Source organism: Sorex fumeus, unplaced genomic scaffold, assembly GCF_029834395.1.
Source record: "Sorex fumeus unplaced genomic scaffold, SorFum_2.1 ptg000125l, whole genome shotgun sequence".
Lineage (NCBI taxonomy): Eukaryota > Metazoa > Chordata > Mammalia > Eulipotyphla > Soricidae > Sorex > Sorex fumeus.
Genome location: NW_026606182.1, coordinates 2,484,980 through 2,507,248, shown reverse-complemented (window position 1 = coordinate 2,507,248; position 22,269 = coordinate 2,484,980). Strand labels below are relative to the sequence as shown.

Below are 22,269 nucleotides of genomic sequence, written 5' to 3'. Positions count from 1 at the left end.
GGAGCCCTCCCCATTCCCAGGCACACCCCCGGCCCCCAAATTACCCCCATTGAGTCCCGTCTAATTCCTCCGACTTCTCCCGGTCTTCCGAGTGAGGAAAAAGAAACCACCGCTCAGGATTCTTCCTTTCTCGATTTTATTTTAAAGTTTTAAAAGGACAAAGACGGCAAATTCTTTCCGACACAAGTAACACTGGTTTTAAAAAAAATGGGGGGGGAGGGTAGGTGGGACGCGCGGATAAGCGCGTTGTCCTCCTATTTTATTAAAAATAAGAGAGAGGCGACTGTACAGGTTTTTTTTCTCCAGCTCCCGGGTGTAAAACGTAAAAACTAGCCCTAGCTATGTATATGTACATATACACATACACAAACAAATACACACAACGTTTAGCTCTGCAAAACTACTTAGCAATTCCAAATCGACTGCGGTCCATCTTACCGTCCACTCCCCGCCCACTCCCCTCCCCCACCTACAACTACTTGGGCAAAAAAAAGAAAAAGCAAAAAGCAATCCCCGGAAGGAGGTCAGTGGTCGCTGGTGGGACTGGAATCCCACCAGATCACCAGACAAAGCCACTTCTAAGTACAGGAGGAACCAAAACCCGGGGGGAGGGGGGAAAGGAGAGAAAGAAGGAAATTTCAAAAAGCCCTCCCTCCCAGGATTCCAGTCCAATTGTGTGGAAAAAACCCACGTTTCAACAGGGCACGCTGAGGCACTTGACTGACTCCCCCACCCGCCTCCCAAAGTTTCCGCTCCCCTTGAAGGGGAGACCGACCACTTTCGCGACTCGCAAAGGACCCCCGAGGGTTCATTTCCAAGTCTCCGCTTCTCTAACCAGAGCCCCCTCCCTTTCTCCCGGACAATAGGCGAGAAGCGGGGGGCGGAGGAAATGGGTTAGGACCCCCGACTGCTCAGCCCCGGGAGGCGGAGGTCTGTCGGGAGAGGGTTTTTTTCCACCTTCCTCCTGCCAAGCTTCAGAAACCTCCCCCCAGGGGTGCTCAGCTGCGAGCTGGCTCGCTGGCCTTCACGGTCCTGATCTTCCCAATCCCTCTCCCCGCCCCTCCCCTCCCCTCCCCATCCCCATCCCTCCCCTCTCCAGCGCACCCCCATCCCCCCGAAAAAGCACCCCCCCACCTCCCCGTGTAGAGTAATAACAAATGAACCCCAAGCAGTTCCCATCAGGACGGGGCTGAGAATTCTTGCACGCCGGCTGGAAGCGGGGTCCTGGGAACCCCCCGTTCTCCTCCCAAGTCAGACGAGAGAAAAGGGGCGAGGGGCGGGGAGACGGGCGGGGGGGAGCGAGAAGAAAGGAGGAGAAAGTATTTACAGAAAACTAGGAGGCGGGCAGCAGGGTCCACGCGCGCGGGGGACACGTCGCTGTCACTTCTTCTTGCTGGCCCGCTTGGCGCTGGACTTGGCTTTGGGCTTCCCCGACTTGGCCTTCTTGGGCTTGGATGCCCGCACGGGCTTGGCTTTGACAGTCTTGGGCTTTTTGGCTTTCTTGGGCGTGGCGGCCGGCTTCTTCTTGGCCTTCTTCACGGGGGTCGCCTTGGGCTTCTTGCCGGGGGTCTTGGCGGCCGCCTTCTTGGGCTTGGCGGCCGCCTTCTTGGGGGTGGGCGCCTTCTTGCCCTCCTTCTTGGTCTTCTTGAAGGCCACGGAGCGCTTGGGCTCGTCGCCCTTGGCCAGGCGGAAGGAGCCCGAGGCCCCGACCCCCTTGGTCTGCTTGAGGATGCCCGTGGTGACCAGGCGCTTGATGGACAGCTTGATCTGCGAGTCGGCGTTCTCGCCCACCTTGTAGTGGCTCTTGACGTACTTCTGGATGGACTGGCGCGAGGAGCCGGCGCGGTTCTTCTCGGCCTGGATGGCGGCCACGATCATGTCCGAGTACTTGGGGTGGTCGGTGGACTTCCTGGCGGCCTTGGCCCGCTTGGGCTTGGCGGCCGGGGTGGCCGTGGAGTTCTCGGTCATGCTGCCAGCGGGGAGACGCGCGCGCGCGCGCGGGGAGACGCGCCTGCCTGGCCGAGGGCTGGGGAGGCGGTGGGGAGGACCGGGACCGGCCCCTGGGCCGGGGGTCCGAGCGGGATCGCGCGCCCGGGGCGGGCTGGCGGCTCGGGCAAGCCCCCCGGAGGCCCGCGCCGAGCTGGACGCCTGGATGCCTGGATGCCCGGGGCCCCGGCGCGGGTGCGAGGGCGACGCGGGGCTCGCTGGGTCCCGGCGCGCGGCGCGCTGCTCCGCCTCCCGCTGCCCGGCGCCGCGTCTGGCGCTCGGGCGGGCGCATCCGGGTATTTAGCGGCGCCGGGCGGACCGCGGTGAGGACAGGGCTGCTGGCTGCCTGCTCCCGGCCCGGAATGGCGCCGCGCCGCCGCCATCTGTGTTTCTTCCGCCGAGCAAATGCGCCCTTTCCCCGCGGCCCGGGGCCCGGGGCCCCCCGCCGCCGCCCGGGGTCGCTGCCCGGATCCCCGGGCTGCCCCGCCGCGCGCCCCGCCGGCCCCGGGGCCGCTCCCGGCGCCCGCCACGCGCCCCAAACGGCGCCGAGCAGCGCCGGGGCGCCGGCACATTTCCCCTTTGCGGGGGGCTGGCGCGGCCGGGCCGGGGGCCCCCCGCGCGGGGGACCCCGCGTGGCGAAGCCCCCCCCTGGGGCTCCCGGGCATCCCGCCCCCGGCCCGCTGCGGGGTCCCCCCGGCCGGCAGAGCCACCCGAAAGCGGCCCCAACTAACACACGCCGCCCCGAGCCGGGCGACTCCCAGCCGGGCCGAGCCGGGACAGGGGGGAGGGGTCGCTCCCCCGGGGGCCGGTCACCTCGCGGGGGTCCCCCCGCCACCGGGACCCTCGCGCCTCCACCGCCCTCTCTGTCCGCGGGGCCCCCCCGAGCAAACTTTCCCTGCAAGAGTTGGACAAACTTTGTCCCTGCCCCCCGCCTCTGCGGGCTCTCCCCCTGCGCGCCCCTGGCCTCTGCTCCGGGCCCCTCCCTCGAGGCCGGACCCCCATACCCCGCGGGGTCCCTGAGCGAGGCCGAGGGGGCCCTCCCGGGTCCCCCCCGCTCTCCAGAGACCCCTCCATCTCCCATACACCCTAGCTGGGACTCCCTTTTATCCGCCTGCCACCGCCTGGAAGTTTGGGGGTGTCAGAGAGAGGGCTCGCCGCCCGCGCCCCTGAGGTCCAGCCTGGGGGGGTGCCCGGGCCCCCCCTCTCCAGGCTCCCCGGAAGCCCTGGGGGGAGGGGGCCGGCCACAAAGGGGTCGCACAGCCCCCAAAGGCTCTGCCAAGCCTAACCTGGGGGCCCCTGGGAGGAGAAGTCCTGAGCGCCCTGTGTGCTTGGGGAAACGGGGTTCTGGGGGGCCCGGGGGGAGGGGGAGCTGCCGCTCCCGGGGTCCCGCCTGGTGGCTGGGGAACTGTTCGGGGGCGCCGTGCCGGGACCACCACCGCCATTTTGCTGGAGGAGGCGGTGTCTTTGTTGAAATGTGCAACGTTCCGGGGCTGTCTGGCAGGTACTGGAGCACGCACGAGGCTGAGCCTGGCGGGCTGCGCCCCAGGAGATGGCAAAGGGACCCCCCAAGTGCCTGGCACCGACCTGCTCTGCCACTGACCTGCTCACGTGCAGGGGGGCCAGGGGCCCTGGGTGCAAACTCTGGGACGCGCAGCCCCGCGCCCCCGACCACGCCACCCACCCACCCACCCACGCGCTGCGCTCCTGGGGCGCACAACTCACTTAAACAATGCCCGGGAGTTGGGGGGGCTTCCGAGCTGGGCAAAAAGGGAACCGAGACCCCGGGCTGGTCCCGGAGCTCTTTTGCAGACGCTGGTTTGTGGGGAAGGGGACGGGGTGAGGGGTGGCAGGTCAGGATGGGGGTGGGAGGGTCGGCTGGCTGGAAGATTCTAGTGGGACTTGGGCATCCGGGGCCGAGGCAGCTCAGTGGGTGCCCCCAACACTGAGGGGTGGACTCATCCAAGTGATCTGGAAGGAAGGAGGGTGCCCCGGGCTGGCGAGGGGCACCTCTGCCCCCCACCCCCACCCCACCCCACCCCCTTATCTCCGCGGCCCGGCTGGGAGGGGACCGGGACCGCGATAAAGGGCCAGGTTGGTTCAAAAGGTCAAGGTACTTATTTGAATGATGATGTCAATTTACCCCGAAGTTTCCTGATTCGGAAACAAACAGGGAACCGGTGGGTCGGTCGGGCCGAGCTCGCATCAGGCATCCCGGTAGCCACCCTCGGCTCGCGGGGACGCGTGTCCCCCCCACCCCACGCCCCCACCCCGTCGAAGCGCTGGCTGGGTGCAAAGGCGGGGAGGTGACATCGCTCTAGCACCGCGGCGCAGGACACTCGGCCAGGTGTCTCCTGACCCCTTTCGGGACCCCTCTGCGCTTCCAGCCTTGGGGAGGCGGCCCACGCCGTGCGCCCCGCCCCCCCATCATCACCCCCCCACCCCAGTTTACCGGGGCGGCCCCGAGACCCTTGCGGGACTGATGGGGGTGGGCGGGGGCAGCGCACGGTGAGGCTCATCTCCGGGGGGACCCTCCCAAGCCCCCCCACTGCCTGTTGTCGCTGCGCACATCCCGTGTCCCCGCCCACCCCAGCGACCTGTAAATTCCCTCCCGGAACTGAAGCCAGAAAAGGAGGGGTCGCCGCGGGGTCCCGGGGCTCCCCGCCGGCGGACAGCTGGGGTCCCGCCCGCGGGGGCGTCCACTGTGCGTCCCTCGGCTTGGGGGTCTGGGGGGGAAAAAGAGGAGAAGCCGGGAAGGGGGTCCCCAGGAGTTGGGCGCAGAGTCCGGGGCCGAGGGGGGTGCAGAGGGAGGGAAGGGCGCCCCCAGAACTGGCTTCGCCTCGCCTCGGCCACACTGCAGGAGCTGGGGGCTTGGCCCAGCCCGCCCGGCAGCCCCGCGGGGCGCAGAGAGGGTTTCGGGGCTCCCCGGGTCCTTTCAGGCGGGCCCTTTAAAATCAATCCCGGGACCTGCAGCCGCGGGCAACTCCTGGGAAATGTAGTCCCGGGCGCCAACCCCGCTCCGCGCCCCCCACCCCGGGCGCCGCCGCCGCCACGGGAGGGACCAGCCCCGGCCTGGCCCCTCGCCCCGGGTGGGGGGTGGGGGGCGCCCTAGGCCTCCCTGCTCGTTATTCGCCCTTAGGGTCTGTTGGGTCGCGAAATCCTCTATGGAAAAGTGTGAATCCCTTGAAAAAGCCCATGGTCACTTTTTTCTCTTTTCTCTGTTTTTTTTTTTGTTCTTTTTTTTTTTCTAATAAGTGACTCAATGCTCGTCCAACTTGGCTCATTCTGAAGCGAGTTTTTGGGCGCCCTGGTGCAGCCTGGGCTGTGGGAGCACAGCGCTGCCCTTGGTGTGCCTGGCTGTGGACCAGGCCGACCTTGCTGCCCTTGGGTGCAGCGTGCAGGCACCTGGCATCCCGGAAGGCAGATGCAGGAGCCGGTAAAGAAGGGGATGAGGAGGCAGGAGAGCGCCAATGCAGAGGCAGGAAGGGGGAGGGGCTGTGACGCAGAGCTGACAGATACTTTGGTCCCTGACACATCCCTGACACTTGTCCTCTGTCCCAGTGGAGCACCGAAGACGGAGCTGGGGACCAGAATGACAGGACAGCGGGGAGGGCTCATGGGATCGAGTTCATGGGTCGGAAGAGATAGTACAGCGCTGGCCTTGCACGTGGTTGACCCGGGTTCGATCCCAGCATCCCATGTGGTCCACCCAAGCACCGCCAGGAGCGCAGACAGGCGCTCTGGTCCCAGAGAAGGCTTCTTACGATGCTGACGTTTGGGCTGGAGAGATAGTGTTGCAGGTACGATGTGTGCTTTGCACGTGGCTGGCAGGGGTTCGATACCCGGCATCCCCTGTGGTCCCCTGAGCACTGCCAGGAGAGACTCCTGAGTGGAGTGCCAGGAGTGAGCCCTGAACTTCACCAGATGTGGCCCCAAAACCAAAGGGAGAGAGAACGGGAAAAGATGCTGATATTTGAGCAGAAACATGAAGGAGGGAAGGGCCAGTGGAAGCCCCTGCCAGGCCTCCAAGACAGCCAGCTCGGGGCTAGAGGGATAGCACAGCGGGGAGGGTGTTTGCCTTGCACGCAGCCGACCCAGGTTCGATTCCCAGCATCCCATAGGGTCCCCCGAGCACCGCCAGGAGTAATTCCTGAGTGAAAAGCCAGGAGTAACCCCTGAGCATTGCTGGGTGTGACTCAAAAAGCAAAAAGTAAAATAAAATAAATAAAAGTTTACCTCAAGGGGGGGCTGGAGCGATAGCACAGCAGGGAGGGCGTTTGCCTTGCACGCGACTGACCCGGGTTCGATTCCCAGCATCCCATAGGGTCCCCCGAGCACTGCCAGGAGTAATTCCTGAGTGAAAAGCCAGGAGTAACCCCTGAGCATTGCTGGGTGTGACTCAAAAAGCAAAAAGTAAAATAAAATAAATAAAAGTTTACCTCAAGGGGGGGCTGGAGCGATAGCACAGCAGGGAGGGCGTTTGCCTTGCATGCGACTGACCCGGGTTCGATTCCCAGCATCCCATAGAGTCCCACCCCCCCCAGCACCGCCAGGAGTAATTCCTGAGTGAAAAGCCAGGAGTAACTTGACACCCGGCACCGCATGGGGTCTCCAGACACCCCTGACAACAGAGCCAGTAGTAAACCCTGAGCACCGCTGATGAGTGTCTGCCCCTAAAATAAAAATGAAATAAAAGGGGATGTCAAAGGAGGCACGTCACATGGGGGGTTGTGGGAACTGTGTCTTCTACCTGGAGTGACAGAGAAGCCTGAGAGGGTCCCTTAGTCACTGTCAACCCGCTGAGAGCGGCTAGGAGGGACTGTGACCATCCCACTGAGAGACCCGAGCAGGGGGCAGGGGCGTGAACGTGGAGGCCCTGTCTTGGGTCCCTGACGCTTGCGGGTCTCCTCTGTCCCAGCAGGGCACAAAATACGGGATCTGGGGGCAGAGCGACAGAACTGCAGGGAGGGCTCATGGGATCTGGTTCAGGGGTGGAAGAGATACCACAGCGTTGGACCCTTGGCGTCCCACGTGGTCCCAAGCACGGCCAGAAATGACCCTTGAGTGCAGAGCCAGGAGGAGCCCCTGACCTCACCGGGTGTAGCCCCCAAACAAACTAGCGAACTAATAAAAAGGGCCCCTGTGGAAGTGGAGTGGTCAGTGAAGGAGCCAGTTATTGGGTTCTCCGACAGTTCTGGAAAAGGCCTCCAGAGGGAGACACTGAGCTGAGGAGGACGCAGAAGGGTGCAGGATGCCCAAGCGGTGGGCAGCTGTCGGCCCTGCGGGGCCAGTGGTTGTGCACGCCCACTTTATTCCTGACAGGTCCTTTCTGGGAAGCGGGAATGGGGGATTGTAGAAATTGACTTTGGGGGCCGGAGCGGCAATCAGGCGGAGAAGGCGTTTGCCTTGCAAGAGGCTGACCAGGGTTTGATCCTTGGCATCCCTTATGGTCCCCCAAGCACCATAAGGACTAATTCCTGAGTGCAGAGCCAGGAGTGACCCCTGAGCATCGCTAGGTGTGACTCAAAAGGAAAACAAACAAATAAAAACCAACCAGAAATTGACTTTTGGACTTTAGACACTTCGTTCTTCCTGATTTTGGCGGTGCTCAGGGATCACTCCTGACAGTGCTCACAGAGCCCCTCCGTGGTGCTGGGGATCAAGCTCGGGTCAGCCGCATGCAAAGCAAGTGCCTTTCCCCTGGAATCTCTCTCTGACCTCTTTCTGGAACCCGGGGCTTCAGACAAACAAAGCAAATGCAAAAGCACCGCTCCCAGTCTCCATATTTCTACACTGATTTGGCTTCAGAAAGAGGGGCAAGAGCCATAGGACTGCAGGGAGGGTGCTCGCCTTGCACGCGGACTACCCCTGTGGTTCCCCCAAGGCCCCCAGGAGTGGTTCCTGAGTGCAGAGCCAGGAGTAACCCCTGAACACTGCCAGGTGTGACCAAGAACAAACAAACAAGCAAAAAAGGCTGGGGTTCAAGCTTTCTTTTTTTGGGGGGGGGTCATACCCAGCGATGCACAGGGGTTCCTCCTGGCTCTGCACTCAAGAGTTACTCCTGGCGGTGCTCAGGGAACCCTATGGGATGCTGGGAATCGAACTTGGGTCGGCCGCGTGCAAGCCAAACGCCCTACCCACTGTGCTATCTCTCCAGCCCCTGGGGCTCAAGCTTTGCAGACAGGAACCCCGGAGCACTGCCCGGCATGTGCCCAACAGTCAAAATTCAAAGCCACAGCCGGCAAATAGTCCCACTCCTCTTACTGCGAGATTTGAAAACCATCAGGAGAAGTTGGGAGAAAAGCCAAGTTCATGGGAAAATGGCCAGGCCTGGCGAAGGAGGCCCTGACCGCCCCAGCCCTTCCTGACCCCCTGCACCTCCAGGCTGCAAATCTGTTGAAGGCCTCTCTGGGGAGGGGGTGCGTGTCCCACATACCACCCCCCAAAACAAATTTAGACCCACTCTGGATCCCCAAGTCACTCTTTCTGCTCAAGCCCCTCAGCCCACTCTCGGCCCACAGAGGAGACTTAACCCTGAACCCAGGTCCCAGTCTCAACCATGCCCCGGGTCTTTGCTGGGTGGCCCTCAGCTTTGGGGCCATCTCCCCCTGGGACCTGCCCGCCCCCCACATCAAGGTTGGGCCCTTCTTTATTTATTTGTGGTACCAGGGTTTGAGGGCTGGAGTGATAGCACAGTGGTAGGGCATTTGCCTTACAAGTGGCCAACATGGCCGACCCGAGTTCGATTCCTCCGCCCCTCTCGGAGAGCCCGGCAAGCTACCGAGAGGATCTCGCCCGCACGGCAGAGCCTGGCAAGCTACCCGTGACGTATTCAATATGCCAAACACAGTAACAACAAGTCTCATGATGGAGACGTTACTGGGCCCGCTCGAGCGAATCGATGAACAACGGGAGGACCGTGACCGTGACCGGGGCTCGAACCTGGGTGAGACGTGTGCAAGGCAGATGCCCTCCCCACTGGACTATCGCTCCAGCCCTAAGGCGTCGCTTTTAACCTCTTACAAAGTCCATGTTTGGGGGCTGGAGAGAGCACCGGCGGCTATGGCACTTGCCTTACATGCAGGAGCCCCAAGTTCTACCCTGGCATTGTATGGTCAGCCCGCCAGCCCCAGCTAGAGCCAGAAGGATCCCCTGAATACCGCTGGATATGGCTCAAACAAACAAACAAACAAACAAACAAGCAAAACCGGGGCTGGAGCGATAGCACAGCGGGGACGGCGTTTGCCTTGCATGTGGCTGACCTGGGTTCGATTCCCAGCATCCCATATGGTCCCCCCAGCACCGCCAGGAGTAACCCCTGTGCATCCCCGGGTGTGACCCAAAAAGGAAAAATAAAAGACAAAAAAGCAAAACCCCCCAAACAAAAAGCAAAAGGTTGATACGTGCACAGTAAAATGTAACTATTGGGGCTGGAGATAGCACAGCGGGGAGGGCATTTGCCTAGCACGCGGCCCACCCGGGTTCGATTCCCAGCATCCCGGATGGTCCCCCAGTGCCGCCAGGAGTGATTCCTGAGTGCACGATCCAGGAGGAACCCCTGTGCATCGCTGGGTGTGACCCAAAAAGCAAAATAAATAAATAAACAAAATGTAACTTCCCGGTTGGCACCCCAAGCCCCCTGCTGCCCCTCCTTGGGGCTGGCCCTTGTGCGCGCGCGCGCCCCGGAGCCTGGGCAGGGCCGGTTGGGGTGGGTGTGCGCCCGTGCGCCACCGCCGCGTCCCCAGCTCAGTTTATGTGTTATGTGGCTCCAGCATGTCCAGCCTCTGCCCTGACCCTCTCCCGGTGTCCTGATGTCAGACACTCGGGCGTGGCCTGCGCCTGCCGCCTGCCCGGCCCACCGGCGCCTCTGCAGCTCCAGGCGCTCCCTGGCCCCGTGGCCTCACGCGAGGGCGTGGCACCCGGAAGAACCTGTCTGCCCGGGACATTCAGTGATGCGGCGACTGAGCGTGCACAGGTGGGCACGGCCCTGGGCCAGGCGTGTGGGCGCCCTCCCACCCCACAACCCGCCTGAGAGGCCCGTCTCTGAGCGGAGGTTCGGGAGGTTCCGAGCATCGCCCGCAGCCAGGATAGGAACCAAGCCCCGCCCTGTGGGGTGTCCCCTGTGGGGTGATTCACTGGCGTCAAAACCTTTTGTTTTGTTTTGGGGCCACACCCGCGATGTTCAGGGATTACTCCTGGCAGTGCTAGGGGGACCCTATGGGTTATGCTGGGGATTGAACCCGGGTCAACCCTGTGCAAGGCAAGTGCCCTCCCTCCCCTTAAAACTACTTCTCGGGGCTGGATCAATAGCACAGCGGGGAGGGCGTTTGCCTTGCAGGCAACCGACCCGGGTTCAATTCCCAGCATCCCATATGGTCCCCTGAGCACTGCCAGGTGTGATTCCTGAGTGCAGAGCCAGGAGTAACCCCTGTGCATCGCCGGGGTGATGTGTGACCCAAAAAGAAAAAAAAAAAAACTTCTCTAGGAGGGTGTGGAAAGCTCAATGGGCTGAAATGTAAACTTTGCGTGTGGGAGGCACCGGTTTGCTCCCCGATACACGTGATCCCCAAGTACAGCCAAGAGTGACCCCCCAAAACCCACCAAACGAAAGGAAATCCTAAACTTTTTTTTTTAATTGCCCCAGAATGAAGTGCAGGGGAGGGCACTGACCTCTCTCTCATGTGTGAGACCCCGAGTTCGATCCCTGGCACTGAAAAACAAACAAACCCACAACTTTCCTTAGTTTGGGAAGAGATATTTCTCCCACTGATGCTCAGGCAACCCAATGGGGAGGAAGTCTGGGGTCCCCTGTAACCATTTCTTGTCCCCTCACTGCTGTGTGTGTGTGTGTGTGTGTGTGTGTATGCATGGGCGGGGGAGAGGAGGCTGGGACCAAACCTGGCTCTGCTCAGGGGTGACTCCTGGCTCTGCACTCAGGAATTACTCCTGGCACCCCTGAGCACAGAGCCAGGAGTGGCCCCCAGCGCTGCCGAGTGGGACCCCAAACAAGCCCCCCAAGTATACACACATATATAGACAGAAGTGAGGATGGGCCCTCCCAAGCCTGAGCCCCAGCTGACCCCCCCTTTTCTTTTAATGTTTCCTTTTTGGGTCACACCTGACGATGCACAGGGTTACTACTCCTGGTGGTTCTGGGGAACCATATGGGATGGCGGGGATCGAACTTGGGTCGGCCGCATGCAAGGCAAACGCCCTCCCCGCTGTGCTATCGCTCCAGCCCCTCGTTGCTTTATTAACTGCATGAAGTGCCTCCCACTGCCCTTGGTGTGTGCAGTGTTCTTCCACAGAGGAGGTGGGTGCATGGACCAGTGAGTGTGTGAGGCTGGGGCCCCGAGTTGGGGCCTGTCATCCTGGAGACACAGGTCTCCTGAGTCCTGAGGGTGGGGGCCACACCCCCATGACCGCCTTCAGCCATACCCCTCCAGGCTTCTCCTTCGGATGGCCCTGGGGAAGCTTGTGACCATGAATCACCTTCAATCAGACCCACCTGGCCCCACGCCCACTCTAGGGCCTCACTCAGGGGAGGCTGAATTTAGTTGGGGTTCAGGGTGGCTAGAGCCAGGATGCTGCCGGGGGAGGGGTCCCCGTCGCACGCCTCCCCCAGCACTAAGGGCCTGCAGAGATGGCCGATGGCTGCCCTGGGTCTGGTGCCCAGGGGGATTGTAACAAGGGTAACCGATGGGGTGAGGGGCAGGGGGGGTGTAGCAACCTTTGAGAGGCAGGTCTTGGGGAGCAGCTGGTCTGCAGCACCAGAGTGGGGCAGAAAGCCTTGAGACCAGGACCCCCTGGAATAGCCCCCGCATAGAGGGTCCCCAGCTCTTCTGGCCCCCACGAGGAAATCTTGCTCTATTTATTTATTTTATTTATTTATTTTTTGCTTTTTGGGCCACACCCAGCGATGCTCAGGGGTTTCTCCTGGCTCTGCACTCAGGAATTACTCCTGGTGGTACTCAGGGGACCCTATGGGATGCTGGGAATTGAACCCGGGTTGGCCGCGTGCAAGGCAAACGCCCTACCCTTCTGTGCTATCGCTCCAGCCCCAAATCTTGCTCTATTTAAGGAGGGAAACTGAGGCTGGAGTGATAGCACAGCGGGGAGGGCATTTGCCTTGCTCGAGGCCAACCCAGGTTCGATTCCCAGCATCCCATAGGTCCACGAGCACCGCCAGGAGTCATTCCTGAGTGCAGAGCCAGGAGAAACCCCTGTGCATCACCGGGTGTGGCCCAAAAAGAAAAAAAAGAAAAAACAGAAGGGAAACGGAGGCAGGGTTGTGGAAATGACTCACAAAGATAGCAGGGCTCTCTTGACCCAGTCCTCCCGGGTGACCTCCAATGAGAGCACCCCGGGGTCAGCTCTGAAGGCCACCTGCAGGGAGATGCCTGGGGGCCCAGCTTCTGAGGTGGGCAGGAGATGTGTGAGCCATGCCCTATGCCCCTGTGCCCCGTGGAGCTCACAGAGATGGGTGGACCGAGAGACAGTTGGCAGCACGGGTCTGGGGGTGGTGCCGGGAGGGGACTCGGCCCGGAGTACAGGAGTTGGGCTCTGGGGACACACAGGTCCCCGCAGGGAGCCCCTCTCTGGGCCTCAGTTTCCAGCTCTGTGAAATGGGCACAGCTGTGGGCACTTCAAAGGGCTGCGAGAGCGTCCCCGGGGACACCAGCTGTTCAAGTTTGTTTCCTCGGCGGCCTCAGCCCGCGGGGCCCGGGCTTACCAAGTCCAGGTGGCATGCGGCTGACCGCTGACTCACCCTTGGCACGCCCTTCCAGCTGCCGGAAGCAGGTATGGGTGCCTGGGCTTTGCCGCTGGTTTATGGGGAGCCCCGGCGCTCTGCCAACATGTGGGTGGGGCTGAGGCTGCAGGGCAACCTGACGGGCAGTCGCCTCGGTCTGTAAGTCGATCAACACACACACAGGACCGAAGAGATGATACCGTGGGGAGGGCGCCTGCCTTGCCTGCAGCTGGCTGGGGCTTGAGCTCCAGCACCCCAGGGGGTCCCTCAGTCTGCTAGGAGTAACCCCTGAGCACCACTGGGTGTTAAAAGAAAGGAATAGGGCTGGAGCAATAGCACAGCGGGGAGAGCGTTTGCCTTGCACGCGGCCAACCTGGGTTCAATTCCCAGCATCCCATATGGTCCCCCTGAGCACCGCCAGGGGTAATTTCCTGAGTGCATGAGCCAGGAGTAACCCCTGAGCATCGCCAGGTGTGACCCCAAAATAAAAAATAAAAACAAAAAAACACACTGTCCTCCCGTTGTTCATCGATTTGCTCTAGCAGGCCCAGTAACGTCTCCATCGTGTTTGGCATATTGAATACATCACGGGTAGCTTGCCAGGCTTTGCCATGCAGGCGAGATACTCTCGGTAGTTTGCCGGGCTCTCCGAGAGGGGCGGAAGAATCGAACCCAGCTTGGCCAGGCTGGCTGCGGGCAAGGCAAATGTCCTACTGCTGTGCCATCACTCCAGGATATGAATAAATGAATCAAAAAATCTAGCTCGGGCCTGGGAGCCCAAAGAACTGGAGCGCAAACCCTTGGGGGACATCCTCAGAGGTGGACTGTGGGCCGCAGCCGGGAGGCCGTATGCAGGCTGGTGTCCTGCCCACTCTCCTCTCCAGCCCGGTGGAGCCTGGACTCGATCCCAGCAGGGCACGGGGACACGGCAGTGGGTCAGAGCCTGGCATCCGGGCCGGGGAGCTGCTGGTCTGGGGTGCTGGTGTGAGTGTGGATCTCTGGGGCTGCCCACTGCAGGGTCCCCGGCCTCCCAGATTGCCTGGAGATGAGGTGTGCGCCCCACACTAGGTCCCCAGGGTGCCCAAACACGGAGGCTGGCTGAGGCAAGCATGTTCCGGGGAGAAGATGGTGTGGGAGCGCTGCCAGGACAGGGTCTGGACAGTGGCCTGCAGACGGGGGCTTCCTGTGCCCGGACCCCCGCAAGCGGGCTGGGCTGCAGGCCGACAAGGCTGAGGGCAGAGAGCTGAGGCCAGGCCAGGGGGGTCCCCCACACTAGCCGCAGGAGAGAACTAGGCCGAGGGGACAGCCGTGCTTGTGACTGGCTGCCACCAGGGGTCACTCCTGAGCACAGATCTGGGGAGTGGGGGGGCCCCTAACAAAAGCCCCACCCCAGGCGTCGGGGTAAATGACTCACATGCAGGAGCCCCAAACCCCTGGCACCACACAGTCCCCTGAGCACTGCTGGGGGCGGTCTCTGGCGTGGGGAGCGGCTCCCCAAGTCTGCCGGGAGCACTTGTCAGGTCTGACTGCTGGGAGCGGCCGGCCCTGAGGGTCTCCAGAGCTGGGGCATGGTGTCCCCAAACCAAAGGAGCGCAGCGGAGGGATAGCGCAGAGCAGGCCCATGCCCGCTTTGTAGCCCTGCCTGGGTCATGACCTGGTTTGTCATTGGTTTTTTGTGGGGGGGCCACACCTGGGTGCTCAGGAGTGACTGACCCCCTGGTGTGTTGCTTGCTTGCTCACAGAAGGGCTCTGGGGACCGTCGTGCAGGCCTGCACAGCCCATCACACACACACACAGCCCTGTCCATGGCCCATCTCTCACACACACACACACACACACACACACGGCACTGTCCATGGCCCATCTCACACACACACACACGGCCCTGTCCATGGCCCATCTCTCTCTCTCTCACAAACACACACACACACATACACACACACAGCACTGTCCATGGCCCATCTCTCTCTCTCTCTCTCTCTCACACACACACACACACACACACACACACACACACACAGCCCTGTCCATGGCCCATCTCTCTCTCTCTCACACACACACACACACACACACACACACGGCCCTGTCCTTGTGGCCTGTGTCCTGGCTGGGAACACACCTCCGTACTGACGGGACCTTGCAGATAGTCCCACTGAGGCCACTGCAGGGCAGGGGGAGGGGGGCTGCGGTGAGGGGTCCTGGTTCTTCCTTCCATGCTGCTGCTTTCCGCAGGGCTGGCAAGGGGATGGCAGGGCGGAAGCTTTGTTGGCATGGGGCCAAGGGCAGAGGGGCCAGAGACCGGCTTCTCGTCCCTGCGCCCGCCCCCCCCCCCCGCCTTTTATGTTTATTTTAGGGCCACAATCAGTGGTGCTCAGGGTGGACTCCTGGTTCGACACTCAAGGATCACTCCTGCCAGGCTCTGGGGGTCATACGGGGCGCCAGGCATGCAGAGGCAAGTACCGTACCCACTGTACTGTCTCTCCGGCCCCCCCCCCCCCGTGTACCCCTTTTAAGAATAAGGACGTTCCTGATGCCCCTCCCGGAGTCCCAGCATGCCTCTCCCCTGCCTGTACCAATGTCCAGCTGGGGTGGCATCACTGTTTCTGCACTGACCCTCCCCCAACTGCCCGCGGGGGTCCTTCCCTGATGGCACCACGGAAGGTCGCAGGCCACAGGTGCATGTGCCTCCCTCGAAGGAACCCCGTTTCCTTCATGCGACAACCTCTGCCAAGAGGAGGTGCCCAAGGAGGACCAGGGGGCAGAGGCGGCCCCCTCAGGCCTGCATCTGGTTCCCTCGGCCAATCTTGTCTGAAGACAGTCAGGCCTGGCCCTCGGGGGCCCAGAAACGAGGCTCTTTCTTCCTCAAGTGCCCGTGGCATGGGGCTGAGGGGCCCAGGGTTGGACACCCTGTCTCATGCCCGGGTGGGGCAGGTGGCGACTTGGTCTCTCCAGCAAGCCGTGGGCGACCACCCGCCTCTGCCTGCGGGGCCCGGGCAGTGAAGCCACGTCCAGACACCCACCAGGATGCCAGAGCTGACGGGACAGTTTATTAAGTTAAGAAGGTTCTTGGGGCAGGAGAGACGCATCTTCATGGGGGCCTCGGGCGGGCCCACGGCTCTGGATCGCGAGGGGGCTGGGGCCCGCTGCCGGCTCCCCCTCTCCGTCTGTCTCTCTGTCCAGGGTCCAGGGCCCGGGGGGGCCTCCGCGACAGGAAGTAGTTAGTGGGAGGTAGGGTGGGGAGAAGGGTCCGGCTCTGGGCAGCCGGGACGCGGCCACCGAGGATTGCTCAAAAGTATAAAGTGTTTGGAACAAAGGAGAAAATCTATATAAAAATCTCTTCACATATAAAATCCGGAAGAAGGTGCAAATAAGACCCAGTGTGAGGGACGCGCTCAGATACGCAGAGGGTGTGTGCGCGCGGGCGTGCGTGTCTGTGCCCGCGTACACGTGGGTGTCTGTGTGCCCGTGCATGGGTGTGCCCGCACACGTGTGTGTGTGTGTGTGTGTTTGTGTCTGCGCATGTGTGACTGAGTCTGTGCCTGAGCACGTATGAATGTGTGTGTTTCCGCGCACGTGTGAATGTGTGTGTGTGTGTGTGTGAGACCGTGCACATGTGGGCATGCCTGTGTGTTGGGTGTGTTGGGCTTGTGTGTTCTGCGGGTGTGTGTGCGGGTGCGGCCCTCATAGGTGGGGAGAAAGCTTGGCTTCTGACTTCCGTCCGGCAGGACAGGAGGGTGACGGGCTTGTGGCCGGGACCTGCAGGAGGGTTGGATGTCCAGGACCTGAAAGAGAGGAGCGCCCGGAGCTGAGGGCTGGGGAGGCCCCGGCAGGGCCCCGAGCCCCCGCCTGACACAGCAGAGGCAAGAGGGGGGTCAGGAGGTCCTGGTAGAACCTCTCAGCCCCCTGCCAGGGCCAGATGCGCTCCCCGCCATGCCCCCCAGCAGGCTGAGAGGGGGGTCACGCGTGGGTGTCTGGGCCACGGTGCGGTCTGTGCTCCCTGGCACCCAGTGGGCTCCTGAGCACTGAACTGAGAGTAGTACCTAAGCAAACCCTGCTGGGCGTGGGTCCCAAACAACAGGAAGAAGGAAAGTGAGATAGAGGCCAGCCGCACACGCTAGGGGAAAAGGGAGCTCAGCGAGAGAAGGGAGCACCAAATAAAGGGTGTTAGGAGGATCCTCAGGATGGGAGATGCGTGATGAGAGTAGACTATAGTCCGAACAAGATTGCCACTCAGTGCCTCTTTTGCAAACCACAGCACTCAAAAGGAAAGAGATAACAAAAGGGAATGCCCTGCCACAGTGGTAGGGTGGGATGGGGGGAAGGGGGTAGGAGGGATATACTGGGAGCATTGGAGGTGGGGAATGGGCACGGGTGGAGGGATGGGTACTCGATCATTGTATAACTGAAACCCAAGCACAAAAATTTCTAAGTCTACAACTGTACCTCATGGTGTTTCGCTAATAAAAATTTAAAGAAAAAAAAAAAAAGAAAGTGAGTGAGGGAGGGAGGAGGCGGCTTTGGGGTCCCGGACAGTGCACACAGCCCAGCACCCGCCTCGGAGGCACACGGTCACGGGGATCTCAGCACTTGGCCTTTGTGTGCACCAGGGTCCCAGCACGGGTGTTCTCAGCTGCCCCGAGGCTGCCGTGTGCAGACACCAAGGGTGCGAGTGAGCACCACCGGGAAAGATGCTGGAGCACTCAGCCCCACAGCTGAGACTGCGAGCACCGAGGCGGGAGCACGAGCCTGTCGTCACACTGAGGGCAGCCAAGGGGCATGGCGGAGGGGCAGAGGCACCGCCCTATCCTCTCGAGGGGTGCGACGGTACAGCACGGAGGGGGTCTGCCTCGCATCCCCTGCATCCCACAGGGTGCCCCGAGCACCGCCAGGAGTGAGCCCTGAGTGCAGGGCCCGGAGTAACCCCTGAGCATCCCTGGTACCCAAACACCCACCAAACCAACCAATCGGAAAAGATTCTTTCAGAGCTGGAGTGATAGCACAGCCGGTAGGGCGTTTGCCTTGCACGTGGCCGACCCAGGTTCGATCCCCAGCATCCCATAGGGTCCCCTGAGCACCGCCAGGAGTGACTCCTGAGTGTAGACCAGGAGGAACCCCTGTGTGTGCATCGCCGGGTGTGACCCAAATAGAAAAAAGAAAAAGATTCTTTCAAGGGCCCAAAGCTCAGGCAGCAGAAACGGGCTGAATGGCCCCCGGGCACTGCTGGGATCATTTCTGGGCACAGAGCCAGGCACTGAGCACTGCCGGGAGTGCTCCCAAACCCCCCTCTAGATGGTTCCAAATGGCAGTGGACAGGCACTAGAGCAGGGAGCTGGGGAGTGTGGGCGGGAGGAGGACGGGCGGGGACAGATGCTGCCCAGGTGGCCCTGACAGCGTTGCAGTCATCCACACCCAGGCAGACGGGCGCCACAGGACTCGGGCGTGGAGGATACTGTGGGTGTGGCCCTGGGCCACGGGACACAGCAGCTCCCCCCCACTGGGATCACCCAAGGGATCAGTGGAACCCTGAAGCCGTGGGGAGCAGGAACGGCCCGAGAGCCTGTTCGTGAGCACCTGAGGCAGAGTCCGGGACAAAGGGAATGACAGAACAGAGCAGTCCCACCACGGCAGCCGCCAGAGAGCTCCAGGGGACCCTGGGCTGCAGGAAATGCCAGTGGGGGTTGGGCCCTTGCTGGGTCCCCAAGCCCCCACGCCTGACACCCTTTGGGCTGTGGGTGACTTGAGATCAGAGAGCGAAGGGGAGGGGGGACACACATGACCCCTGGCCGGCTCTGAATGTGGGCACTGCCCACCCCTAGTCAGCCAGGCTGTCTCGTGCGTGACCCTTGGGCACTCCCCCCCTCCCCCCACCGAGTCCTGGCCTGTGACCCCTGGGCGCTGCCCACCTCTAGTCGGCCAGGCTGTTGCGCGGCCCGGCCCGCTCCTGCAGCGCCGCCATGGCCAGGCGCAGGTGCTCCTTCAGCTGCTCGATCTCCCGCTCCGAGCGCGTCTTGATGTGGTTGAGCTCCACGTACACGTCCTGGTACTGCCCGGAGCTGAAGCGCTTGTCCTGGGGGCCGGGCAGGCTCTGAGCACGGTGCCAGGGTGCAGCCCTGCCCCTGCCGGCTGTCCAGCCTCTGGTCATCACTGCCCCCCCACCCCCACCCCGCCCACTCTGCTCCGTGAACAGGGAACCCTGGGTTGGTGGACCCTTCTCTCCCTGCCTTGGGCTGTCGGTCCATGGAAGGGGGTCGCGGGGCCGTGGGGAGGCGTGGCAAAGCGCCTGCTGTGGGCACGAGACCCGTCTATGAGCGGGGACCCCCTTCCCCATTGGCTGTGCTCTGGGCGGCCCCCGCCCACTCCCGATGGCCTCCCGGGCCCCACCTTCTGCAGCGTCTGCAGTTCATCCCGGAGGGCCTGCACCTCCCTCTTCAAGTACTGCAGCTCGTTCTCCTTCACCCGGAGCAGCACCTGGGGGCGCAGACCCGGGCTCACTCGGGGCAGAGGCCACCCCAGCGCGCTGTCCCTCCCCCCTGCGCCCCAGCGCAGCGCCCACCTGCACCCGAACCCACCTCCCCGCACCCCGCACCCTGGCCCACGAGTACCCCTGCACCCCGATCCACGGGCATCCCCGCACCCCGACCCACGGGCACCCCTGCACCCCGGCCCGTGGGCACCCTGGCACCCGGGCCCGCGAGGATCCTGGCACCCCCGCGCCCCTGCTCCGGGCTCACCTCCAGCTCGCACGAGCTCCGCTGCTCCCCGCCGCGCCCGCAGCCGTTGCCCGCGCCCTGCGACGCGATGAAGCTGCGCAGCCGCTCGATCTCCTCGGACAGGCGTGCGTGCAGGTCCTGCGGGCGGGACGGCGGGGGTCAGCGAGCGCCCCGCCCCTCCCCGCCGCCCCACCCCCCGGGGTCCTCCGCGCCCACCTGGTTGTGGCGCAGCAGCTCCTGGCCCTCCTGCTGGCAGCAGCGCAGCTGGTGCTCGCGCTCCTCGGCCTGCCGCGTCAGCGCGCCAATCTCCAGGCACTTCTGCGAGTAGCCCTCCGACAGCACCTGCAGCTCGCGCCGCAGCGCCTCCACGTCCGACCTGCGCGGGAGGCCGGGTCGTCACTGCCCGCCGGCCCCGGCCCGGCCGTGCTCGCCTCCGAGCCCCGTGGTGCTCCTCGCCAAGTGCTCGCCTCCAGGCCCCGTGCACGGTGGCAGCGGCGGCGGCGGCGGCAGCGAGAGCGACGCCCGCTGGCCGAGCGTGGCAGCGCAGCCCAGCCCTAGGGGGACCCTGGCGCGTGGGGAGAAGTTGCCCCCGCAGGGCGGGGGGTCTAGGACTCCTCCAGAGCCCCGGCCAGCTCGGAGGCGGGCTGCAGGCAATGCCTGCGTGCGTCCCGGGCTCGGTCCCCAGCACGGCGATTAAAAAAATACCCCCAAACGACATGGGGGCCGAGTGCTAGTACAGCAGGGAGGGCGTTTGCAGTGCATACAGCCAACCCGGGTTCGATTCCAGCAGCCCGTCAGGGTCCCCCGAGCTCAGTCAATTTCTGACTGCAGAGCCAGGGGTAGGCCCTGAGCGTCACCAGGTGCGACCCTAAATCAAATCAAACAAGAGAACCCAAAAAGACTACACGGGTGGGTGCAGAAGTCTGGCTGAACACCCACTGCAGCTGTTCCCTGGGCCACAGCACAGAGCCTGAGTCTCAGCAGGGGGCATACTCCTGCCCAACGTCCACCAGGATCCAGACTAGGGAGCCACAGGCCGGGAAGCCCCGCCCACTAGCCAGGACACGAGCTGGCAAGCCCCACCCACTGACCCCACACAGCTGGGAGCCCCGCCCACTGACCTCGACACAGCCTGGAGCCCGCCCACTGACACGACAAGGACTGGGGGGCCCCGCCTACTGGCCAGTACAGCCTGGAGCCCCGCCCACTGATCCGACACAGGGTGGGAGTCCTGCCCACTGATCCTAACAGGCCGGGAGTCCCACCTGCTGACCCTGACACAGCTGGAAGCCCTGTCCACTGATCCTAACGCAGGCCCGGGGCCCCGCCCACCGGTCCTAACACGGGCGGCGCCCCGCCCACTGATCCTAACGCGGGCCTTGAGCCCCGCCCACTGACCCAAACACAGGTGGAAGCCCCGCCCACTGACTCAAACACAGGCGGGAGCCCCGCCCACCGGTCACAACACAGGCCAGAAGCCCCGCCCACTGGTCCTAACAAGGCCGGGAGCCCCGCCCACCGAATCTAACACAGGCCGGGAGCCCCGCCCCGCAGACCCGGCCTGAGGTCCCTCTTACTGGTGCTGCTTCCGCAGGCCATCGGGGCCCTGCTGGACGCCCCGAGTCTTGCTCAGCTCCCGGCTCAGCTCCTCCTTGTAGGCCTTCTTCACAGCTTCGATGGCTGGAAGGGGGCAGAGGCGAGAGGGGGCGCTGCAGGCGGGCCAGCTGGGGAGGGGCTCGGCGGGCGCCCCGCTCGGGCCGGCCCCACACCCAGCTTGGCGTGCCGGGGTTCGACCCCAGCCCTGCCGAGGGGGGCCCCGGCGCCGCGCCCGGCCGTGCTCACCCGAGGCGGTGGCCGCCGTCTCCTCGGCCAGGAGCCGCTCCTTCTCCTGCTGCAGCCGCTGCAGCTCGCGCGCGTGGTGCCGCTGCAGCTCCTCCATCAGCTGCTGGTGCGACGACTCCATCTCCGCCAGGCTGCGCTCGCAGGCCTCCTGCAACGGGCCGGAGGGGCTGACGCCAGCGCCGGGTGCCGCCGGGACCCCTGGAGCCCGCCCCCACCCGGAGCCCTTCAGCTCTCTCTTCCCCTTTTTTTTTTTTTTGCTTTTTGGGTCACACCCGCCGATGCTCAGGGGTTCCTCCTGGCTCTGCACTCAAGAATCACTCCTGGCGGTGCGTGCGGACCATATGGGATGCTGGGAATCGAACCCCGGTCGGCCGCATGCAGGGCAAACGCCCTAGCCGCTATGCTGTTGCTCCAGCCCCTCTTCCCTTTTGTTTTGGGGCCACACCCAGCGGTGCTCAGGGCTGACTCCTGGCCCGGAGCTCAGAGGTCACTTAGTGGGGCTCAGGGGGCCACATGGGGTGCCGGGATCCAAGCTAGGTCGGGCGTGAGCAAGGCAGACGGCATCCTTGCAGTCCTATCTTCCTGCTGGTTTGGGGGCCACACTCAGTGGTACTCGGGGTCACTCCAGTGCTCTCAGGGCTGAAGGTGAATCTTGGAGCACCTGCCTCCACACGGTTCCTATATCCCTCACTCCCCAAGGCTCCCAGTTCCCCTAAGCCCGGTGGGGAGCCCCCTGCCCCTCCCCAGAGTTAAAGACGACAACGCCAGCCTGCCCGGCCTCCCAACCATCAGTCCCCACCCCTGCCGCTGCCTGCAAGCGTCTCTGGAAACTCCTTCCCCCGGTGACTCACTCGGCCTGCAGCCCGGCTGCCACCCCCAGCTCTGTCTCTGGGCAGCCTTGCGCCTGCCCTGAAAGCTTTGCTGTGGCCACACAGGAGGGTCTCTGAAGCCCCCTGGGGGGAGGGCAGGGGAAGACCCGGGTCT

At 63.2% G+C, this 22,269-nt stretch overlaps 3 protein-coding genes across 3 annotated transcripts in view; all 3 read right to left on the bottom strand.

Annotated features, from left to right (window-relative positions):
• Positions 1-1,143: 1,143 nt before the first annotated feature.
• On the bottom strand, positions 1,144-2,451 carry LOC130044922 (histone H1.0). Its single transcript, XM_056137596.1, has one exon. The coding sequence runs from the start codon at positions 1,966-1,968 to the stop codon at positions 1,381-1,383; it is 588 nt and encodes a 195-aa protein (XP_055993571.1). The 5' UTR covers positions 1,969-2,451; the 3' UTR covers positions 1,144-1,380.
• A 13,327-nt stretch (positions 2,452-15,778) lies between these two features.
• TRIOBP (TRIO and F-actin binding protein) overlaps positions 15,779-22,269 on the bottom strand; it is a 59,613-nt gene continuing 53,122 nt past the window's right edge. The window contains 7 exon segments of the mRNA XM_056137469.1: positions 15,779-16,489; positions 18,637-18,800; positions 19,115-19,201; positions 19,465-19,581; positions 19,660-19,819; positions 21,021-21,123; positions 21,286-21,433. Of these exon segments, the coding sequence (XP_055993444.1) occupies positions 18,639-18,800; positions 19,115-19,201; positions 19,465-19,581; positions 19,660-19,819; positions 21,021-21,123; positions 21,286-21,433 (777 nt within the window). The 3' untranslated portion in view covers positions 15,779-16,489; positions 18,637-18,638.
• Positions 19,846-22,269, bottom strand: part of GGA1 (golgi associated, gamma adaptin ear containing, ARF binding protein 1) — a 119,471-nt gene continuing 117,047 nt past the window's right edge. Inside the window, exon 18 of the mRNA XM_056137578.1 lies at positions 19,846-19,862. The gene's annotated coding sequence lies outside the window, so the exon portion shown is untranslated. The remainder of the gene's footprint in view (positions 19,863-22,269) is intronic.

Bases quoted from the DNA above. Each gene is read 5' to 3' on its own strand.
- LOC130044922 (XM_056137596.1), bottom strand. From the start codon at position 1,968: ATGACCGAGAACTCCACGGCCACCCCGGCCGCCAAGCCCAAGCGGGCC.